The sequence below is a fragment of the Mus pahari genome, chromosome 3 (assembly GCF_900095145.1).
Source record: "Mus pahari chromosome 3, PAHARI_EIJ_v1.1, whole genome shotgun sequence".
Classification (NCBI taxonomy): domain Eukaryota; kingdom Metazoa; phylum Chordata; class Mammalia; order Rodentia; family Muridae; genus Mus; species Mus pahari.
Window position 1 is genome coordinate 126,869,027 of NC_034592.1, and position 18,072 is coordinate 126,887,098.

The window sequence follows — 18,072 nt, forward strand, 5'->3', positions numbered from 1 at the left end:
AGAGAAACCCTGTCTCGAAAAACCAAAAAAAAAGAAAAGAAAAGAAATCTAGTCTTAAACCACATCTAATTGCTGCTAGTCCCAAAGCAGCAGCCAAATGGTGCCTCTCAATCACTAGAAGTGCTGATTCAAAGCTGGCCAGGGCTACTCTGTGAGTTCAAGGCCAGTCTAAGCAAGATAAGAGACCACTCTCAGAATATACAGGTTAATGCTAGAAGACTTGGCTCAGTGTGTTCAAGGCTATGGATTCAATTTCCTGTATTACTTATTTACTTGATTAATTAATCTTTAGAGAAAAAAAAAAACACCAAAAAACTTGTGGTCAGATTCAAAGGAAATACAAATCTGATTTATATCATCAAGTTTAAAAACATTCATTAGACATCATGATAGCGACTTCCCTTGGAGGGAAAGCAGGTTAACAGAAAGAAGGTAATGACCTCTAAGGCTAGAAATATTCTGATTTTTTTACTTGGTTTTAGTTGCAGGCCTCTAGGTCTAGGCATTGTGGGGTATTTAATTTCACCAAAAAGTTCAGTTTAGTAAAAAATACTTTTTTCTTGTTTGTTTTTGTTTTGTATTTTTTAAAAAAGATTTATTTATTTCATGTATATGAGCACACTGTAGCTGTCTTCAGACACACCAGAAGAGGGTGTCCATTACAGATGGTTATGAGCCACCATGTAGTTGCTGGGAATCGAACTCAGAACCTCTGAAAGAGCAGTCAGTGCTCTTAACTGCTGAGCCATCTCTCCAGCCCTGTTTTGTATTTTTTTAAAAAAAGATCTATTTATTATTATATGTAAGTACACTGTAGCTGCTTAAGACACAACATAAGAAGAGGGCATCAGATCTCATTATGGATGCTTGTGAGCCATCATGTGGTTGCTGGGAACTGAACTCAGGACCTTTGGAAGAGCAGTCAGTGCTCTTAACCGCTGCACTATCTCTCCGCCCCCCCCCCCTTTTTTGTTTGTTTTTCGAGACAGGGTTTCTCTGTATAGCCTTGGCTGTCCTGGACTCATTCTGTGGACTACACTGGCCTCGAACTCAGAAATCCACCTGCCTCTGCCTCCCAAGTGCTAGAATTAAAGGTATGCGCCACCACCACCCGGCCTTGTTTGTTTAAGGAAAGGTATAGGCAGGTGTAGTAGGCACATGCGTTTAATCTCAGCCCCTGAGGGGCAGAGGCAGGTGGGTCTCTGAGCTCAAGGCCAGTTTGGTGAGTTCCAGGATAAACAGGGCTACACAGAGAAATCCTATCTCAGCCCTCATCCTCCCCACCCCACCCCTGCCACCCCATCCCCCAAAAGAAGGAATTTGTAGAGCAGTCCACTCTGTAAGGTGGAGGACACTCTTGCCAGGCCAGGGAGGCGGCTCACACCACCACTCTTAAGGAACATAAAGTGCAGCGATGGCACACGCCTTTAATCCCAGCACTTGGGAGGCAGAGGCAGGCAGATTTCTGAGTTCAAGGCCAGCCTGGTCTACAAAATGAGTTCCGGGACAGCCAGGGCTCTGAAGAGAAATCCTGTCTCAACAAAGGAAGGAAGGAAGGAAGGAAGGAAGGAAGGGCATAATAAGAACTAGGAAAGAAAATGGAACCCACAGGGCTTGGGAAGGCCCCTGGGGAAGGCTGAAAGGGCTGAAGGCTCAGTCTGGAAAGAGATGTGGGTACTCCCCCTTCCACAACCATACATTCTCAAAGAATTGGAGGGATGGGGCCTATGCCCACAGCTCGAGGCTGCTGAGAGGGTGGGTGGTAGTCAGGGCAGGATTTAATAGTTTAGTCTAAGTCCCTGGAGATTTGGTGACGTGAAAGGCCTCATGTGAAATGGAGAGAGACTTCTGTATCCATTCTACCAGGAGCTGCAGAACTCTGAGCGGAGAAGTGGCATCCTTACAATTCTCCTCCAGGGCTTACTGGACCAAAGGTGGGGACGGGGCCTCAGACGCAGAAGCCTAGAGGCCAGATGTGCCTAAGATAAACTAATGAAGTCTGTGAGCAATCAGCAGGTTTGAGACGGAGGCAAAAGGTCATCTCCCACCACAGACTCTCTGGAAAACACAAGAAGAAGTCTCAGATCAACTCGGCCTAAGTTGGAAAATGGGCCCAGCATAGCTCAGTGGCAAGGCCTCAGATTTTATCCCCAGCATTTAACTAACAAAAGAGAGAAAGAAGAAAAGTTGGGAAGCGAAGGGAGAGACCTAAAGGAAGATGCACGCTCTGTTCTGCTGTTTCAGGAAAATCCTGAGCCCTGAGTCTGGCTTACTGCACAGTGGTGCACACCCGAAATCCCTATCCTTGGGAGGCAAAGGAGAAAGGATTAGAGAGTTCAAGGCCAGCCTGTGCCTTTTCTTAAGAAAGCAAAGTAAAACCAAACCAATGACATTAAGAGTCAGGAGAGAGGCCCAAAATATTTGAAGCCGGCCTTAAACACCCCACTCTGCAGCCAGACTAAGGGGGGGGGGGCATTACAGTAGAGACTCCGTGTTAGCCTCACTTGAACCTGTATACCATACCTGTCCTACAGGAGTAAATTCAGATAGTGAGAGGTGGCCTGCACGCCCTGGGTGACAAGGCTAGCAGGTGGCAGAGTCAGGGATAGCCCCAAAATGCCTCATCCTGCGTCCCTTCCAGAAATATAGTCCTGCTCCATACTCCTAGGGTTGGGGGGGGGGGAAGGGATGACCATACAGGAAGAGAAATTGAGAAAAGCACACCTGCAGCCTTACCTGTGTGTGTGCGTACATGCCTCTTCAGGTCGAAGGTGTCATTGAAGCCCTTGCCGCAGAAGGTGCACAGGTGCCTCTTTACCTGGTTGTGGCACTTAAGGTGACGGTTGAGCATGCGCTGCAGGCGGAAGCTCTTGCCACAAAGGTCACAGTTGTGAATCACAGAGTTGTCGCACGTGCCGGTGGTAAACTGGGAGCAGAGGGAGAGAGAGAGCACATGAGATCACAGGGGCTCACTTGGGAATCTGGACATCTTTTCTTGCTAGGTTGAGCCTGGCTATGGCTTTTGCTCCCTCTAAGGTGCATGTAGGCTTGGCTTTGGGGAAGGTGTGACAACACTGGTACAGGGAAATGTTTCTGCACAGCATTCTTCCTGTCTCCCTCCAGCAGACGTCTGACTCCTGTCTCTGCACAGACTTACAGCAGCCTTTTAACAAGACACAGGACCACCACCTGGCTGATGAAAAAGACAGTCCCTTAAGGGAGAGGAGAGGTTCCCAGTGGTTAGAGTTCCAGCAGCCACCTGGGCTACGAGGAGGAATCAAACACTGAGGATGGAGGAACAGAAGGAAGGGGGCTGGATCCTGCTGTCAATAGTTCCTAAAGACAGACACAGCCAACCCTTTCCTCTGTGCCTCTTGAGTAACAGTTCCAGGCACCAAGAAGTAGAAATGGCGCTGCAGAGATGGCTCAGTGAATAAAAGCACTTGCTGCCAACCTTGATGACAAAGACTGATGACCTTAATTTCATTCCGGACACCAACTCCCACATGCTGTCGCACACCACCATATACCCACACACAACAGAGAAACATAATTCAAACTTGAAGAAAGGAGTAGGGGAGGACGGAGAGGATTTCTCTCCCCCTGAACCCGGGCAGGCTCATGACTAACGGAGAGCAGGAATGACGTGGTAATTCTGGGATGTGGGTCACCTGGTCTCTTCACTGCCCCCCCCCCCCAAGCTAGGCATGTGGAGAGCCAGGGGTTCCAAGGTGCTAGCTATGAATAAAGCCACACTTGACCTTCCAGTCTAACCCAGGGTCACTACCACTTACCCAAGTAGTCTCAGATAACACCATTCAGATGAAACCTGCCTAGCTGGGCCACACCTCAGGGCCAGACATCCCAATCATGCACAAATAGAAGCATCACTTTGGGAAAACGACTTGGCCAGGGTTCCAGAGCCTTATTACCGGTGAGATCACAACTGAACTCCAGCCTCCAGACTGGCCCCCAATCCCAATTCAGGGGTTTCTCAGCCTCATTTGCTGTCTCTGTGGACAAACACTGAATTGGTATCAGTATGATGTGAAATACCAGATCTGATGTGCTCAAAGGCACAGACCCTGTGTATCAGAGGTTCTCAGTCTTCCTAAAGCTGCGACCCTTTAATACAGTTCCTCCTCTTGTGGTGACCTCCAACCATAAAATCACTTTTGTTGCTACTTTTTAACTGTGATTTTGCCACTGTTACAAATAGTAATGGAGATCTCTAATGTGCAGATGGTCTTAGCTGACTCCTATGAAAGGGTCATTGGAGAAAAAAAAGCTGAGAACTGCTGCTGTAGATGGTCCAATGGCTCTGCCAGAACTGACTGTAGGAAGCCCAAAGACTGGCGAAGCAGCTCAGCAGCAGGGCTCTCATGTGGGCATGCAGGCCCTGTGCTCCACCCCAGCACCTTCATAAACAAACATATAAATATAAACAAGTAAGTAAATAAATGCATGGCATTAGTGGAGGGGAAGGCAGTCAGAGGAAAAAGACACGAGGCTAAGCGGTAGTCCGTAGAGTCTGTATGGTCACCCCTTGGCACACACAGGATTGGCAGCAGGATCCTCTGCAGAGACCACCATGCTGTGGGTGCTCACCCCGGCAGAAACAGATCCCCCATGGCTTTGGGTGCAGGTTGCCCATATCATCCCATCCACATCTATGTGACCGACACAGATGTCTAGAATACCTTGTACCAACGTAAACTCTATGTGACTAGTTGTAGGCTGTACTATTTAGGGAATAAGGACAAGGGACAAGAAAAAGATCTGTGCATGTTTAGCACAGACACAATGTTCTTTTCGAACGGATTAGATCCACGGGGTGTGGAAGCCACGGGTATAGAGGCTGCGGGTACGTCATCCCACTTCATGCCGAGAGCGGGTTACATTTTATGCTTCTGAGGAGCTCGTGTGGACTCCTCCATTCGAGGCCTTGTGGACAGTCGGCATGTCCACTCACACCGCTGCCTCCCATCCCTCCATGCCCAAGGGCAGTACACAGTCAGCGTGCTGGGCAGCTGGGAGCTAACAGGAGGACATCAGGAACGTGTTTCCCGGGCTGCTTCCTGTAATTCATTCTGACTGGATCCTAGCTTGGTTTGTCTGAATTAGCACTGAACTGACCACTTGGCCCTTTAGTCAAAGCATAGCCATAGTTGCTGGGGTGGGGACACCAAGGGACCAAGGGAAAGGGCTGCAGGGGAGCCAAGCCCCTCGGCCTTCAGGGGGTGCTGGGAAATAATGTCTTGTCCAGTGTGAGCTGCCAGGGTCTGGGGAAGCAGTCACTGGAGTGGAGAGAAGGGTAGTGTCTACCTTGGGGACCCAGTGGGTGGGACCTAAGGGCAAGAGAGAGCTCTGGAAGATAGAGCAGGAAAGACTAAATGAGACCAGTGAGTTTTGGAAAGACAAGACTACAGAGGACAAAGGTCACATGACAGAGTATAAGGAACCAACAACCAAGACACAGAGAGACAACTGAAGTTTTGAAGCCAGCCGAGTCACGGCTACAAAGAGAGGGCTGGAAAGCTGGCAGAGCAATGAAGAGCACTGGTTGCTCTCCTAGAGGAAATGCCCAGCATCCACGTGGTGGCTCACAACTGTCTGGAACTCCAGTCCCAGGAGATCCAATGCCTTCTTCTGACCTCCTTGAGCACCAGGCACACATGGTGTATCTATATAGATGCAGCAAAACGGTCACATATATAAAATAAGTGATTCTTTTAAACGGACAGAGACAATCAGCCAAGAACCACAGCCAATAACTCATTTCTGCCAGACTGTATCACTTCTCAGAAGGGGAAGGTATTTGGTTTGTAGGTGTATTCCTTGTGTGGTGCTTTAAATTTTGGTCTATAATAGCAATAGACTGGATACTATCATAATGTCTATTCATATGAGTTTCAAAAAAAAATGACTGGAGGATCATGACATCCTGCAAGGGGCCAAGGGAAAAAGGCAGGGGCATCTGGCTGCAACCTCCATAGAAAGACAGCAGGAACTATTCAGATATTCCATAGAAATAGAAAACATGATATACATTATTTCACCTACTAAATTTGGGGTTACTCGCACTGAAGAACTAGAATAACTAAACCAGTGACCATGGGCTGGTGCGATGGCTCAGCAGTCAAGAGGTTTTTGCAGAGCCCCTGAGTTCAGTTCCCGTGACAGATGGCTCACAACCACCTCTATCTCCAGCTCCAGGGTATCTGACACTGTCTTCTGGCCTAAGGGCATCTGAACTCATGTGCACACTATACTCATATATACACAATTGAAAGTAAAGGGCTGGAGAGATGGCTCAGTCATTAAAAACACTGGCTGCTTTTCCAGAGAACCCAGGTTCAATTCCCAGCACTTACAAAGTAGCTCACAACTGTGTCTAACTCCAATTTCTGGGGATCCTAGGCCCTCTTCTGGCGTATATAGGTACCAGGAACTCACATGGTACACACACACCCATGCAGGCAAAACATCCATACACATACATGTAAAATAAATACATCTGAAAAATAAATACATTTCCAAAGATCAGCAACAAACAGACTCTTTCCAGAATTCCAGTACTGTCATATTGCTTGCATTTTTCCCTTTGTTATGTTTGGAACTGGAAATGAAACTCAGAGCCTTTGCATATTAAGAACACAAAAATCTTGCTGAGCATGGTGATACACTTCTTTAATGCCAGCACTTGGGAGGCAGAGGCAGGTGGACTTCTGAGTTCGAGGCCAGCCTGGTCTACAGAGTGAGTTCCAGGATAGCCAGGGCTACACAGAGAAACCCTGTCTAGAAACAAACAGACAAACAAACAAACATCCAAAATAGCTGCAAAACCCACCACCCCCAGCCCTGGTCTTCCATGTTTCTTGGTCCCCTCTCCCAGGATGGGCTGTATGCCACAGAAAACATGACTGGTTCCTGGACTAACTCGCTAGGTCGTATGTCTGCTGGCTGGGCCATCTTTACGATGCTCACAAAGGCATACACCTAACATTCTCTCTCCTCAGTGTTCAAAACCTAAGTATCCAGATTAATTGCTTTACTTAGTTCTACAAGGAATATACCAAAGCGATATCATGAACTGAACTGAGACCAAAATTACATCTGAACCATGTTATTTATAAAATGATTGTGGCGGGCTGGGGAGTCAGCTCAGTAAGTGAGGTCCTTGCCTTAAAGTATGAAGACTTGAGTTAGACCCTCAGAACTCTTAGAAAATGGCAGAGGTTGTGGTATATGGTTGAATCCCAGAGCTGAGGGAGACAGAAGGATTCCTAGGGTAGATAGTCTAGCTTAACCAGTGACCTCCAGAGCAGGGAGAGGCCCTGTATCAAAGAAGGCAGAGAGTGATTCTGAAGATGACACATGGGATTGTTTTCCTCTGACCTCTACAGTGTGTGTGTGTGTGTGTGTGTGTGTGTGAGAGACTGAAAATGTTCACACCACTCACACATATACACAACAAACAAACAAATAATCATAGTACACAGAGAAGCAAGAAATGCTGAGAGACTATCTGCATAATAAAGATTGCCACTTGCGGCTGGAGAAATGGCTCAGTGGTTAAGAGCACTGACTGCTCTTCTGGAGTTCAAATCCTAGCAACCACATGGTGGCTCACAACCATTTAAAACAAGTTCTGACTCCCCCTTCTGGAGTGTCTGAAGACAGCTACAGTGTACTTATATATATTAAATAAATAAATTAAAAAAAAAAAAAGAATGCCATTTAATATCCTGGATCATGCATGCCTTTAACCCCAGTATTTGGGAGGCAGAAGCAGGTGTATCTCTGAGTTCTAGGCTAGCCTGGTCTATAGAATGAGCTCCAGGACAGCCAGGGCTATACAGAGAAACCCTGTCTCAAAGATTTTTTTGTCTCAAAACAAAAAAATCCAACAACCCCCCAAATCCCGGATTACAATTTCTCTACGTGCAAACGCACTAACTGGTACCACACAGTCTCCTCTGTAGTGTGAGAAGCTAGGCGCAGAGCCACATTTTTCAGCTTCCTAAATTCAAAAAGAGCTTCATTTCCCATCCTCTGAGAGTGTAAGCAAGTAATTTAACTTCTCTAAGACTTGATTTCAGCACCCATAAACTATGAATAATTGTATTTGTCTCTTGGGAGTAAATTACAGAATTAAAGAGAAGAAAGCTACTTATTTTTTTAAAAAAAAAAAAAAATAACAGAAGAAAATCATTATAGTTAGAGTGGTTCCAACGTTCTAGAACGCTAAAGCAAAAGTAACAAAGGCGGGTGAGAGGGCTCAGGGGACAATGGTGCTCTCGGCCAGACCTGACGGTCTCTGCCCTGGTGCCTGATGGAAGGAGAAAACCACCTCATGCAAGGCGTTCCTAGACACCCCTCTCACAACACCCACACACGTCAGACACACACACACAAACACATACCCTCACACACACCACACACACACACACTTTAACCAGAGCAAGAAAATATACACATACAAAGATAATTGGTCAAAATTCCTTGTTCCTTACTTTGCTTTTGAATTTTCCTTTCTCTGATGGGAGAGAATTCACCTTTAGTGTGACCATAGTCCTTCACCCTCCACCAGCCAACAGTGTCATTCGGTTTTTTAAAAAAGATTTAATTAGTAAAAAAAAAATTTTTTTTTAGATTCAATGTTTAGTCTATGAATGTTCTGCCCACATAGATGTGTGCGCACCACATATGTGCCTACCATTCTTGAAGAGCACAGAAAAGGGGATCACATCTGCTGGAACCGCAGTCCTGGAAAGGTTAGAAGTCACTTTAGAGATGTTAGGAACTGAACCTGGGTCCTCAGTAAGAGCAACAAGTGCTCTCAACCACGGAGCCATCTCTCCACCCCCTCCACGTGTGTCTGATGCAGACGTTATTAATGCATCTAATCTCATCTTCCAGGAGGGAGATTTACACTACGTTGATGTTACCTTCTGGAAATTCTCCCTCATCTCACCTTAATATGAAACCAACACTTTGCCAAGGCCTATTAGCGAAGCAGAGAAACCACCACAGAGGCTGGGAAGTGACATCAGCCTGGAAATTAATTCAGAGCAAGATAAAGAGTGGAGGAGTGATTCTCCAAGCTTAGGACTTGGCTTGTCTCTCCTCTCAGTCCTGTTCCCTGGAGGAGCTCAGCTTTCATGTAATAAAATAAGCCAAATTCCAATTAAGTTCTAAAAAGCAAGCCTTAGTGGCCAAAAATTAAAATAAAACAAACCAACCAACCCCACAACAAACCAATCATTGTCAGAAAGAGCCAGTAGCACTCAGGGAGGCAAGGGCCTGAACTAAGATCTGACACCAGCTTCCCAGGTGCCTTAGATCATTGCCCATCAAACTTCGGAGGGAAAACTCCCCCAGAAGTAAAGCCCTTTATGTTCTGTGATACTTCCACTAGAGACCAGGCCACTAGATTAATGCTTCTGTATCTGCAGCAGCATCCCCTTCTGTATCTGCAGCAGCATCCCCTTCTGTATCTGCAGCAGCATCCACAGTTACGTTCTGATGGCCACTTGGATAAGATTTCTAGTGTCATGTGAGTCACTTACATCCAACTGCTCAAAACAAGCCGAGTACATTCGGCCAACTCCTTTGGGACTCCTGGGCCTCGGTAGCATTGCCTAAGGCTCTTCAGCTTCTGCACGTGACAGAATGAAGCACCTCCTCAAAGGAAGAGATGATTAAGGGATGCTTCATTAGCCCTAAGTGGAGCTGGAGAGATGGCTCTGCAGGTAAGAGCACTTCCTGTTCTTGTTGTAAGAAACCCAAGGTTCAGTTCCTAGCACCTACAACTGCCTCTAACTCCATTTCTAGATGATGCAATGTCCTTTTCTGGCCTTCACAGCCACCACCCGCGCACACACACAGTGCACATCGACTCAGGCAGGCACACACACACACACACACACACACACACACACGCACTTACATAAAAATAAGTAAATAAATACGCCAGAAGAAAACCGAGACTCACTAGGCACTGGTGGCTCACGCCTTTAATCACAACACTCAGAAGGCAGGTGGAGCTCTGTGAGTTCGAGGCCAGCCTGGTCGACAGATCAAGTTCCAGGACAGCCAGGGCTACACAGAGAAACACAGCCTCTAAAGCCAAAAGAAAAATAACTAACAATTAACATGAAAACACCTTCATGAAGCCCGGTACCATGCACTATGAATACTTATCAATTAAGAGAGAGAAAGAGAGAGCATAAATGCTCACAAGATGGCTCAGCTGGTAAAGGTGCCTACTGCCAAACCTGAGGACTTGTGTTCAATCTCAGACCCATATAACAGAGGGACAGAACCGTCCCTCATAATGTGTGCCATGGCATGCATACACACACACACACACACACACACACACACACACACACAGAAAAAATATAGATCCAAAACAATTTTTTAAATAGTTAATCAGGATCACTGAAGGATTTGTTGATCAATAGTTCTTGATTCATAACCAAGACTTCCTAGTTGTTGGGTTTTCTTTGTTTTTGTTTTTTTGTTTGCTTGTTTTTCAAGACAGGGTTTCTCTGTGTAGCCCTGGCTGTCTTGGAGCTCGCTCTGTTGACCAGGCTGCCTTTGAATTCACAGATATCTATCCGCCAGTCTCCCCTCCCAAGTGCTGGGGAATTAAAGGCGTGAACCACTACACCCAGCTATGCTTTCGCTTTTGAAATAGAGGTGTGTGGTTATATAGCCTATGCCTGCTAAACCACTATCCTCAGCCTCCTGGGATCTGGGATTCTATGTGTGCACCATCACACCAAACGGAAAATCAAGCATTCTTCTTCCTTCCCTAATAAACATATCCACAAAAACCCAAACAGTATGCTTGGGAAAATCTGTCTCTACAGAAATATGCCTGCTAGGGTCTTAGGGTTCAATGGGAAAGTACTCGATTAGCGTGAACCAGGCCTCAAGGCCACTGTAGGGGGAGGCCTATGAGGAAGAGGGGAACAAACAAAAGTCTAATCCAATCAGCCAGAGCTAACAGATGAACAGAGCTGGCATATCGCTTATTTTGCAATACCAAACTATTTATGCCCCAAGCATCAACAGCTCCAAGCATCACAGAAAGGCAACAAGCAGGCCATGCCTCTGTATGGAGCACAACCCTCCCGGTCTCTCACACACTGGGGTAAATTCAAGCCAAACCCCAGCAACTGACCAAGTGTTGGGGGGCAGTGTGCTGCCCTATACAGCCTCCTGTAATGGGAAGCCGCTACCCCAGGACGGCCAACTCAGCAGCACTAAGGACTTTTAATCCTGTGTGACTTATAAAGCTACATGTGTCAGGGACCACCCTGCTGGTTGGTGAGACCTTAGCCCTAAAATCCATTCGAAGCAAACAGAGACTGCGAAATGTCCAAAGTGACTCCCTGAGCAAAATCCAGACTATCTGAATCTCTACCAAGCAAACGACCCCTTGCTCCGACAATTCACTTTCAAGTACGGAAGGAAGGAAAAAAGCACAAATTAAAAGCAACTAAAGGCCACGTGAAATGTCAATCACGGTGCATGGACATTGCAGGGACTCGATTAAACAGACTGGAGGAGAGTAGGCATTTACAAGCCATTAAACAACGTGAACACCTAACTCAAGTGGGTGCGATTGGGGCCCATTTGGAGCCACTTATGATTGAAATACATCCAGCCACTGCTTAATGATGGGTCCATTCGGAGAAAAGCCCTGGTAGGCAATGTTACCACTGCATGGACGTCACAGAGGCTATTTACACAAACTAAGCTGGCTAAGATGTCACCCAGCATTATAATCTTACAGGATCAGAGCTTTCGGTATGGGCAACATGACCATAGTATATCTGTAAATTGGGAAGGGGATAAAGAGAAGTCAGTAGGGGCCATCCTTACTGGGACTAGGTGCCAGATATCTACTACTCTGTCTTTGAAACTCTTTAAAATTAGAATTGAACAGATAAAAGGGGCACACATTTGACATAAGCTGTTACCACCCAGTAGAGAGCCATATGAGAGGTGGAAAACTTTTTTTGTTTGTTTGTTTGTTTTTCAAGACAGGGTTTCTCTGTGTAGCCCTGGCTGTCCTAGAACTCACTGTGTAGACCAGGCTGGCCTTGAACTCAGAAATCCTCCTGCCTCTGCCTCCCGAGTGCTGGGATTAAAGGCGTGCGCCACCACGCCCGGCGGAAAACTTTTTTTTAAATAGAGACAAGGTCTCACTAGGTAGTCCTGGTGGACCTAGAACTGGATTATGTAGTCCAGGCTGCCTTTGAACTCACAAAAATCCGACTGCCTCTGCCTCTAGCGCTGGAATTAAAGGTGTGCACCGCCACGCCTGGCTGCACTTCTGGAGAACTGGGGGGGGGGGGGGGGATGGAGAGGCCAAAGGAGCAGAGAGCACATTAGGACAGATGGATAAGAATAGAAGTTCACCCACTAGTCCCTACTTGCACATGGGTCCTGCCAGCCATATTTGTTTTGGGTAAGACTAAAAGACAGAGAGCACCTGCATTTCCAAGGTCTGTCTAGCCCACAGTTAGGGGCAAATAACATCCTTGATTGAACCCTAATGTACATATCTCCTCGCCACAGCATGTTTTTTGTTTGTTTTGTTTTTGTTTTTGTTTTTTAAATTACAGAATCCTCAGAGTTAATCACGTCACAACCTGCTCCAAAGCCCACAATGGGAGGTCAGAGCCGTAGAGATGAACTGCATCTTCCCAACCTGGTTCCAAGCTTTCCTCCCAGACCCACCCACCATACCGACACAGCCAGGCAGTCAAACCTCAGGTGCCTCCCGCTTCAGGTCAGCACACTGACAAAACTTTCCCCATGGGGCCGTCAGCCGACTTCCTGTTGGGCAGCTTGTGCATACACAAGAGTGCCAACGGTTCCTCGCTCATTCTTTCACTTAACCCACACTATATTTCAGAGTGAGGTTTCGAGGAGCAAGACGACCCAGTCGACTCTTTCCTCCTCAGAAACCTTCCCTCTGTCCAGATGGGAACACTTCTTGGCTTGGCCCTTGGACCCTCTCTCATCCGGTCTTAGGTGTCATCTCCAGCTCTATCCCTGATCCTAACAGATGCATTTCCTATCCTTTCCTCACCAGACTATAGATTCCTTTCCTTACTCCAGCACAAAGCTCAGCCCACATCACCCTAAAACCAATCCCCCACCCCCGCGTGCCCCATTCCCACAGCCTGCCGGTCCCTAGCAAGAACCCTTCCCCTCTTGGCAATCCTATCTTTGCTGGTCCCCGCTCACCACCAGAGCCGAGAATTCCCACAGTTAGTGGGCACACACCGTGCTACAGCCTTTGTCCCCATACTGCGTCACGGACATCTTCATTTTACGGAGAAGGAAACTGAGGCCCAGCACAATAAAGACCCGCTCAAGGTTGCACAGTTCCTAAGAACTTACAATGCCAGTCCTGAGAGACCTTAACCACCACCGCTAGAACGTTCTAGAAGGAACGCTCTAGAGTAGACGTGGTTTTACGTGGCTTTGCACATAGCAGACACACTGTGTGCTGCTGGATATTTGTTTCCTCTGAGCAGGGCACAGGTCCAGCCTGTCTTTTCTTTGGTCCTACAAGCCCACTGCCCAATGCGTGTCTTCAGGTTTTACAAATAAGTCATGAAAGCAGTACACACAGCTGGGCCACAACTCAGCTACAGAATGGTTGTCTAGCCAGGAAGGTAGGATGATCGGTTAGCTCTATGGGGGCAAAATTGTCCCAGGCCATGGACTTCATCCTTGCTAGAATGGCTTCCTTCCTCTTCCAGTCAAAAAAACTAAATCTTGTTTTGTTTTTTTTTTAAATAAGTTTACTCTGGCTTGGAGCTTCACTATGTAGACCAGGCTGGCCCGTAATTCACAGAGATCCAACTGTCTCTCCTGAGTATTGGGACTAAAGCAGGGGTAACTCCATCAGGTTAAGGAACTATTCTTTTTTGGTTTTTTGGAGACAGGGTTTCTCTGTATAGCCCTTGGCTGTCCTGGAACTCACTCTGTAGACCAGGCTGGCCTCGAATTTAGAAATCTACCTGCCAAAAAAACCAAAACAAAACAAAAAACAAACAAAACCCAGCCCAGCAGTGGTGGCGCACGCCTTTAATCCCAGCCCTTGGGAGGCAGAGGCAGGCGGATTTCTGAGTTCGAGGCCAGCCTGGTCTACAAAGTGAGTTCCAGGACAGCCAGGGCTATACAGAGAAATCCTGTCTCGACCCCCCCCCTCTCCAAAAAAAAGAAATCTACCTGCCTCTGCCTCCCAAGTGCTGGTATTAAAGGCGTACACCTCCACTGCCCGGCTTACGGAACTAATTCTTAAGAGGAAACCCTTTGAGTTCTGTATGCCTTATAAAGCAGTCACACAATGTGCTAAGAGGTGGGCAATTTGATCAGCCATTTAAAACTACCAATAGCAGGGCTGGTATTTCCTGAAGCTCTGGTAATCCCAGTACCAAGATGCCTCCAATGTTAGCCTAGAAAGGAAGGGCAGAAATCTGAATGTCTTCAGGGAATAAAAAACTCCCTGGGAAATGGGAAAGAGTGGAGAGCAGGCTGCTTGCAAATGGTCTGCAAATATGCCCAAGCCCCTCCCCCACCTCAGAGGCAATTTATCTTGGAAATGACTAGCCTATTGACTCCCTTAATCCGGAGTTCCAATCCTTATGCCTGCCTGAGGCAGAAAAGAGATCTTCCAAAATGTGGCTTTCTATCCTTACCAAGCTGAGGCTAGAAGAGGGGCAACCGAACTAACTACCGTCCCTCCAAAAACAACTTTACCATTGTCTTTCTAGCCCGGTGATAAATATGCAAGTGGGACACTTTGTAGAATTTCCCAAAGGGCAAGAGCTATCCGCTTCAGGAAAAACTTTTCCCTCCCACTTAACCCCACCTAGTCCAGAAGCTTCCCAAGCTTCACTTTAAACTTCAGCACCCTCTGTGAATCAACCCTCCCCTATCTCCCCCCACAACCCTCCCCCCACCCCCCACCCCCAGCTAGCAGCAACGAGTTTTTCCGGTGGTGCTGTAGCCTCAAATCCTAATTCAGAACTAACTGCGCTCCAACCCACTTCGAAGCCCAGCCCCGGGGGAAAGAAAAGGAACCGCCGCTTTCTTTACCAACTAACTACGGTCTGGGTTCACCCTTCCCTCTCTGCATGGGTCTGGGGGCATGGGTAGCCGATACCCTGGGGCGCCCTAGAATTATGGCCTACTATAAACAAGGTGACGCTATAACGGGCCAGGCTAGGACCTGGGGCTTATGCATAAAACATGTCCGCCTCCCTTCCCCCTCTAGCTGGCTGTGAGTCAGCGGGGCAGGATTCCTTAATCCTGGGGGTAGCAGATACCTTTGAACAGGTGGTCATGGAAGTTCCACCCAACAAAGTGCTGATGGCCATCCAGATAAAGTGTTGCCTACAAGTCTATAGCTTTTGAGGGGCACAGACATTCCAATCAACTAGCGTAGGAACGCTTAAAAAAAAAAAATCCGCAGGTGAGCCCTTTTATCTTTTACCCACTAATTTAACTCTTGAAGATTTGAAAGAAAAGGCAAATCTAAACTGCTCTGCACAACAAGTTTCCAGTCTAACAGGCTCCACCAGGGCGCTGGGAATAGCGGTGACCACCGTGTCCTAAAACACAGGAGGGAAACAAAACTCAGGAGCTCAATGTGCCAAGGACTATGTCACAGAGACCATTACGTCTAAGATCCTGGGTAGCACTTCTTTACCCGAGATCTCTGGCTGTCTAGGTAATTGTCTGGCTTTGGACACAGGGTGGGCGGCTGAACCGGGGTAGCTGGGCTCTATCTTCAATGGTTCCCAAAGCCACGGGCGGCGTCAGACAGGGCCATCACCCTGGGTCTAGATCCGCTTAAGATGCTGGCGGCCCGGGCACTGTGGCAGAGGGGGACAGGTCACTAGGAGCCTGGCTGCCGCCCAGGGGCAGGTGCAGGAGTGGCGGGCTAGTCCCCGGCGCCTGGGCTCCGGTGCGCGGGCGGGCGCGGCAGGGAGGGGCGCCGGGGCTCCGGAGCCGGACGCCAGGGCGTGGTGCAGGTGGCGGCGGGGGCAGAGTCGACACCCTACCTTGATTTTTGACCTGGCAACCGGGCGCTGCATCGCTGCCAGATGTCCATCGGTGCCTTGGGCGTCGTGAAGCTCTGGAGTTTCAGGCTCCGGCGCGCGCGGGGACGAACTGCTCTCTGCCCCTCCGGGCTCCCCGGCGCTGCTGCTGCAGCCGCTGCTACTGCCGCCGTCGCTGCGGCAGTCTTCGGGGGGGTCGCGGAGCAGACAGCCCAGGCTCACTGCGGAGGGAGGGGGCCGCACCCCGACACTCAACCACACGCGGCGTCACGCCCGGGCGCCCACGGCAGTTTGACCTGCGGGCGGTGCCGCCGCCCCGCCCCGGACCTGGGCACCTCGCCAAGTGGGCGACGTCCCGAGGGTAGACGAGTCAACCCTAGCCATCCGCACCTCGAACTAACTTAGGGTGTCGGGAGACCGGTTCTCAGGCCAACCCACGAAGCACCGGGGTCCAAGCGCCGCGGAGAAACCCGCGCGCCAAGTTTCCTCTCGCGCCCGTAGAGGCGGGTGTGCCCTCGTCTTGCCACGCTCCGGAGGGGTTAGCGGACCTTCACGAGCGGTTTAGAGGACGTAGGGGCAAGAGAACCCCCCCAGTGCCTTCCACCCACTTCCAGGGCCACTTTGGCCCGCGCTGCAACCAACGGTCCTGCCGCCAGGCAATTTAGCCCTATCTAGGGAGAGAGCACCGGGGGTCCCAGGTTTCCCAGCCTAGATCCTGGCTCCCCTCTCCCAAGACCGCTGTGACCCCGACCGAGACGGGATAGGGGTGGGAACCGCAGCCCTGATCCCGAGCAGGAGGGCCGCAGTCACCCTGCCCCCACCCGGGAGCCCCGCGCCCAGGCCCGGCCCCCGCGCTCCTCACCTGGGATGTAAGTGTCTGCCCTTTTGTCATCCGGGAGCTCATCCCAGCTGCGGACAGAGACTCCCGGGCTCCTCCTCTTCACCAGAAAGACTTTGGGCATGGTAATGTCCTCTCTCCCGACTGCGGCCCCCTCCTCCCGGCTGTTCCCCGCTAGTGGCGGCGGTGGCGCCTGGGTCCCCCCGCTCCTGGAGTCCGGAGCCCACCTTCCCGCCTCGCCTGCCCTCTTCCTGCACCCCCCGCCGCGTTGCCCGGTTCTCTCCCCCTCACTCCTGGTTACTCGCAGCCTCCGAGCTCAGCGACACCTATGCCTTAAATCGCGCGTGAGACCACGCCGGGGAAAAAGTTTCATAAGGTGGAATAGAAAAGGCACCAGGAAACTTGGGAGTGAGCATGCGCCCTGCAACATAACGGTGTCAACAAGCTCGCTACCTGTCCGACCGGTTCCGGCGGCCGGGGCTGCCTGATCCAGCCCTTCCTTAGGCATGAATGTTTGCAAAAGAATTTAACGTCTGATTCTTCCCCCCTCCTCTTTTTAAAAAAGGAATAACATTTTTCAAATCAACACTCTGCTTCATACCCCTATCACATGCACTTTATAGGATAAAGTCTTTAAAACAAGCCACAGGTTCTCTGCCCCATGCACCCCGACTGAGAGCTGGGGTCTCCCACGAGTTGGCCCCCACCTCCGAAGTAGATTTGTCTCCATCAAGCAAGCCAGATATTAACTCTGAACTTTGTGGGGGCTGTTCTAGGCTTTCTGGAATCTCGGTGGTCCGATGGGGGAGGGTCCGCAGTATCCTTGTCAGGTAAAGGGAGGGGAGTTAAGAACTTAAGTCTATCATCTAGAACACCCCTCAACAAAGCCTAAAAAAACCCCGCATCTTTGGAGCACGTCACTTTACTGATCTGTGCCACTCAATCTAAGAAAATAGGACTTATTCTACCAATGCAGCTTTCACCCCGAAACCTTACAGTCTAGGAGTCCCTTCACGCAAGATCAACGCACAATCAAGACAAAAGCTAACTGCAATCTCATGCGAACGCAGATTTAAAGCGAACGTCTTGTCTTCTGCCTTTCCCGTTATTGCCTCCCCTAACCACTGGACCCTC

General features: G+C 49.0%; 1 protein-coding gene across 1 annotated transcript in view; it reads right to left on the reverse strand.

Annotated features, from left to right (window-relative positions):
• Ovol2 (ovo like zinc finger 2) overlaps positions 1-17,342 on the reverse strand; it is a 27,012-nt gene extending 9,670 nt beyond the window's left edge. The window contains exons 1-3 of the mRNA XM_021194178.2: positions 16,963-17,342; positions 16,104-16,321; positions 2,737-2,926 (exon numbers count right to left, since the gene is read on the reverse strand). Coding sequence (XP_021049837.1) covers positions 2,737-2,926; positions 16,104-16,321; positions 16,963-17,062 — 508 coding nt within the window. The 5' untranslated portion in view covers positions 17,063-17,342. The remainder of the gene's footprint in view (positions 1-2,736; positions 2,927-16,103; positions 16,322-16,962) is intronic.
• Positions 17,343-18,072: the final 730 nt, after the last annotated feature.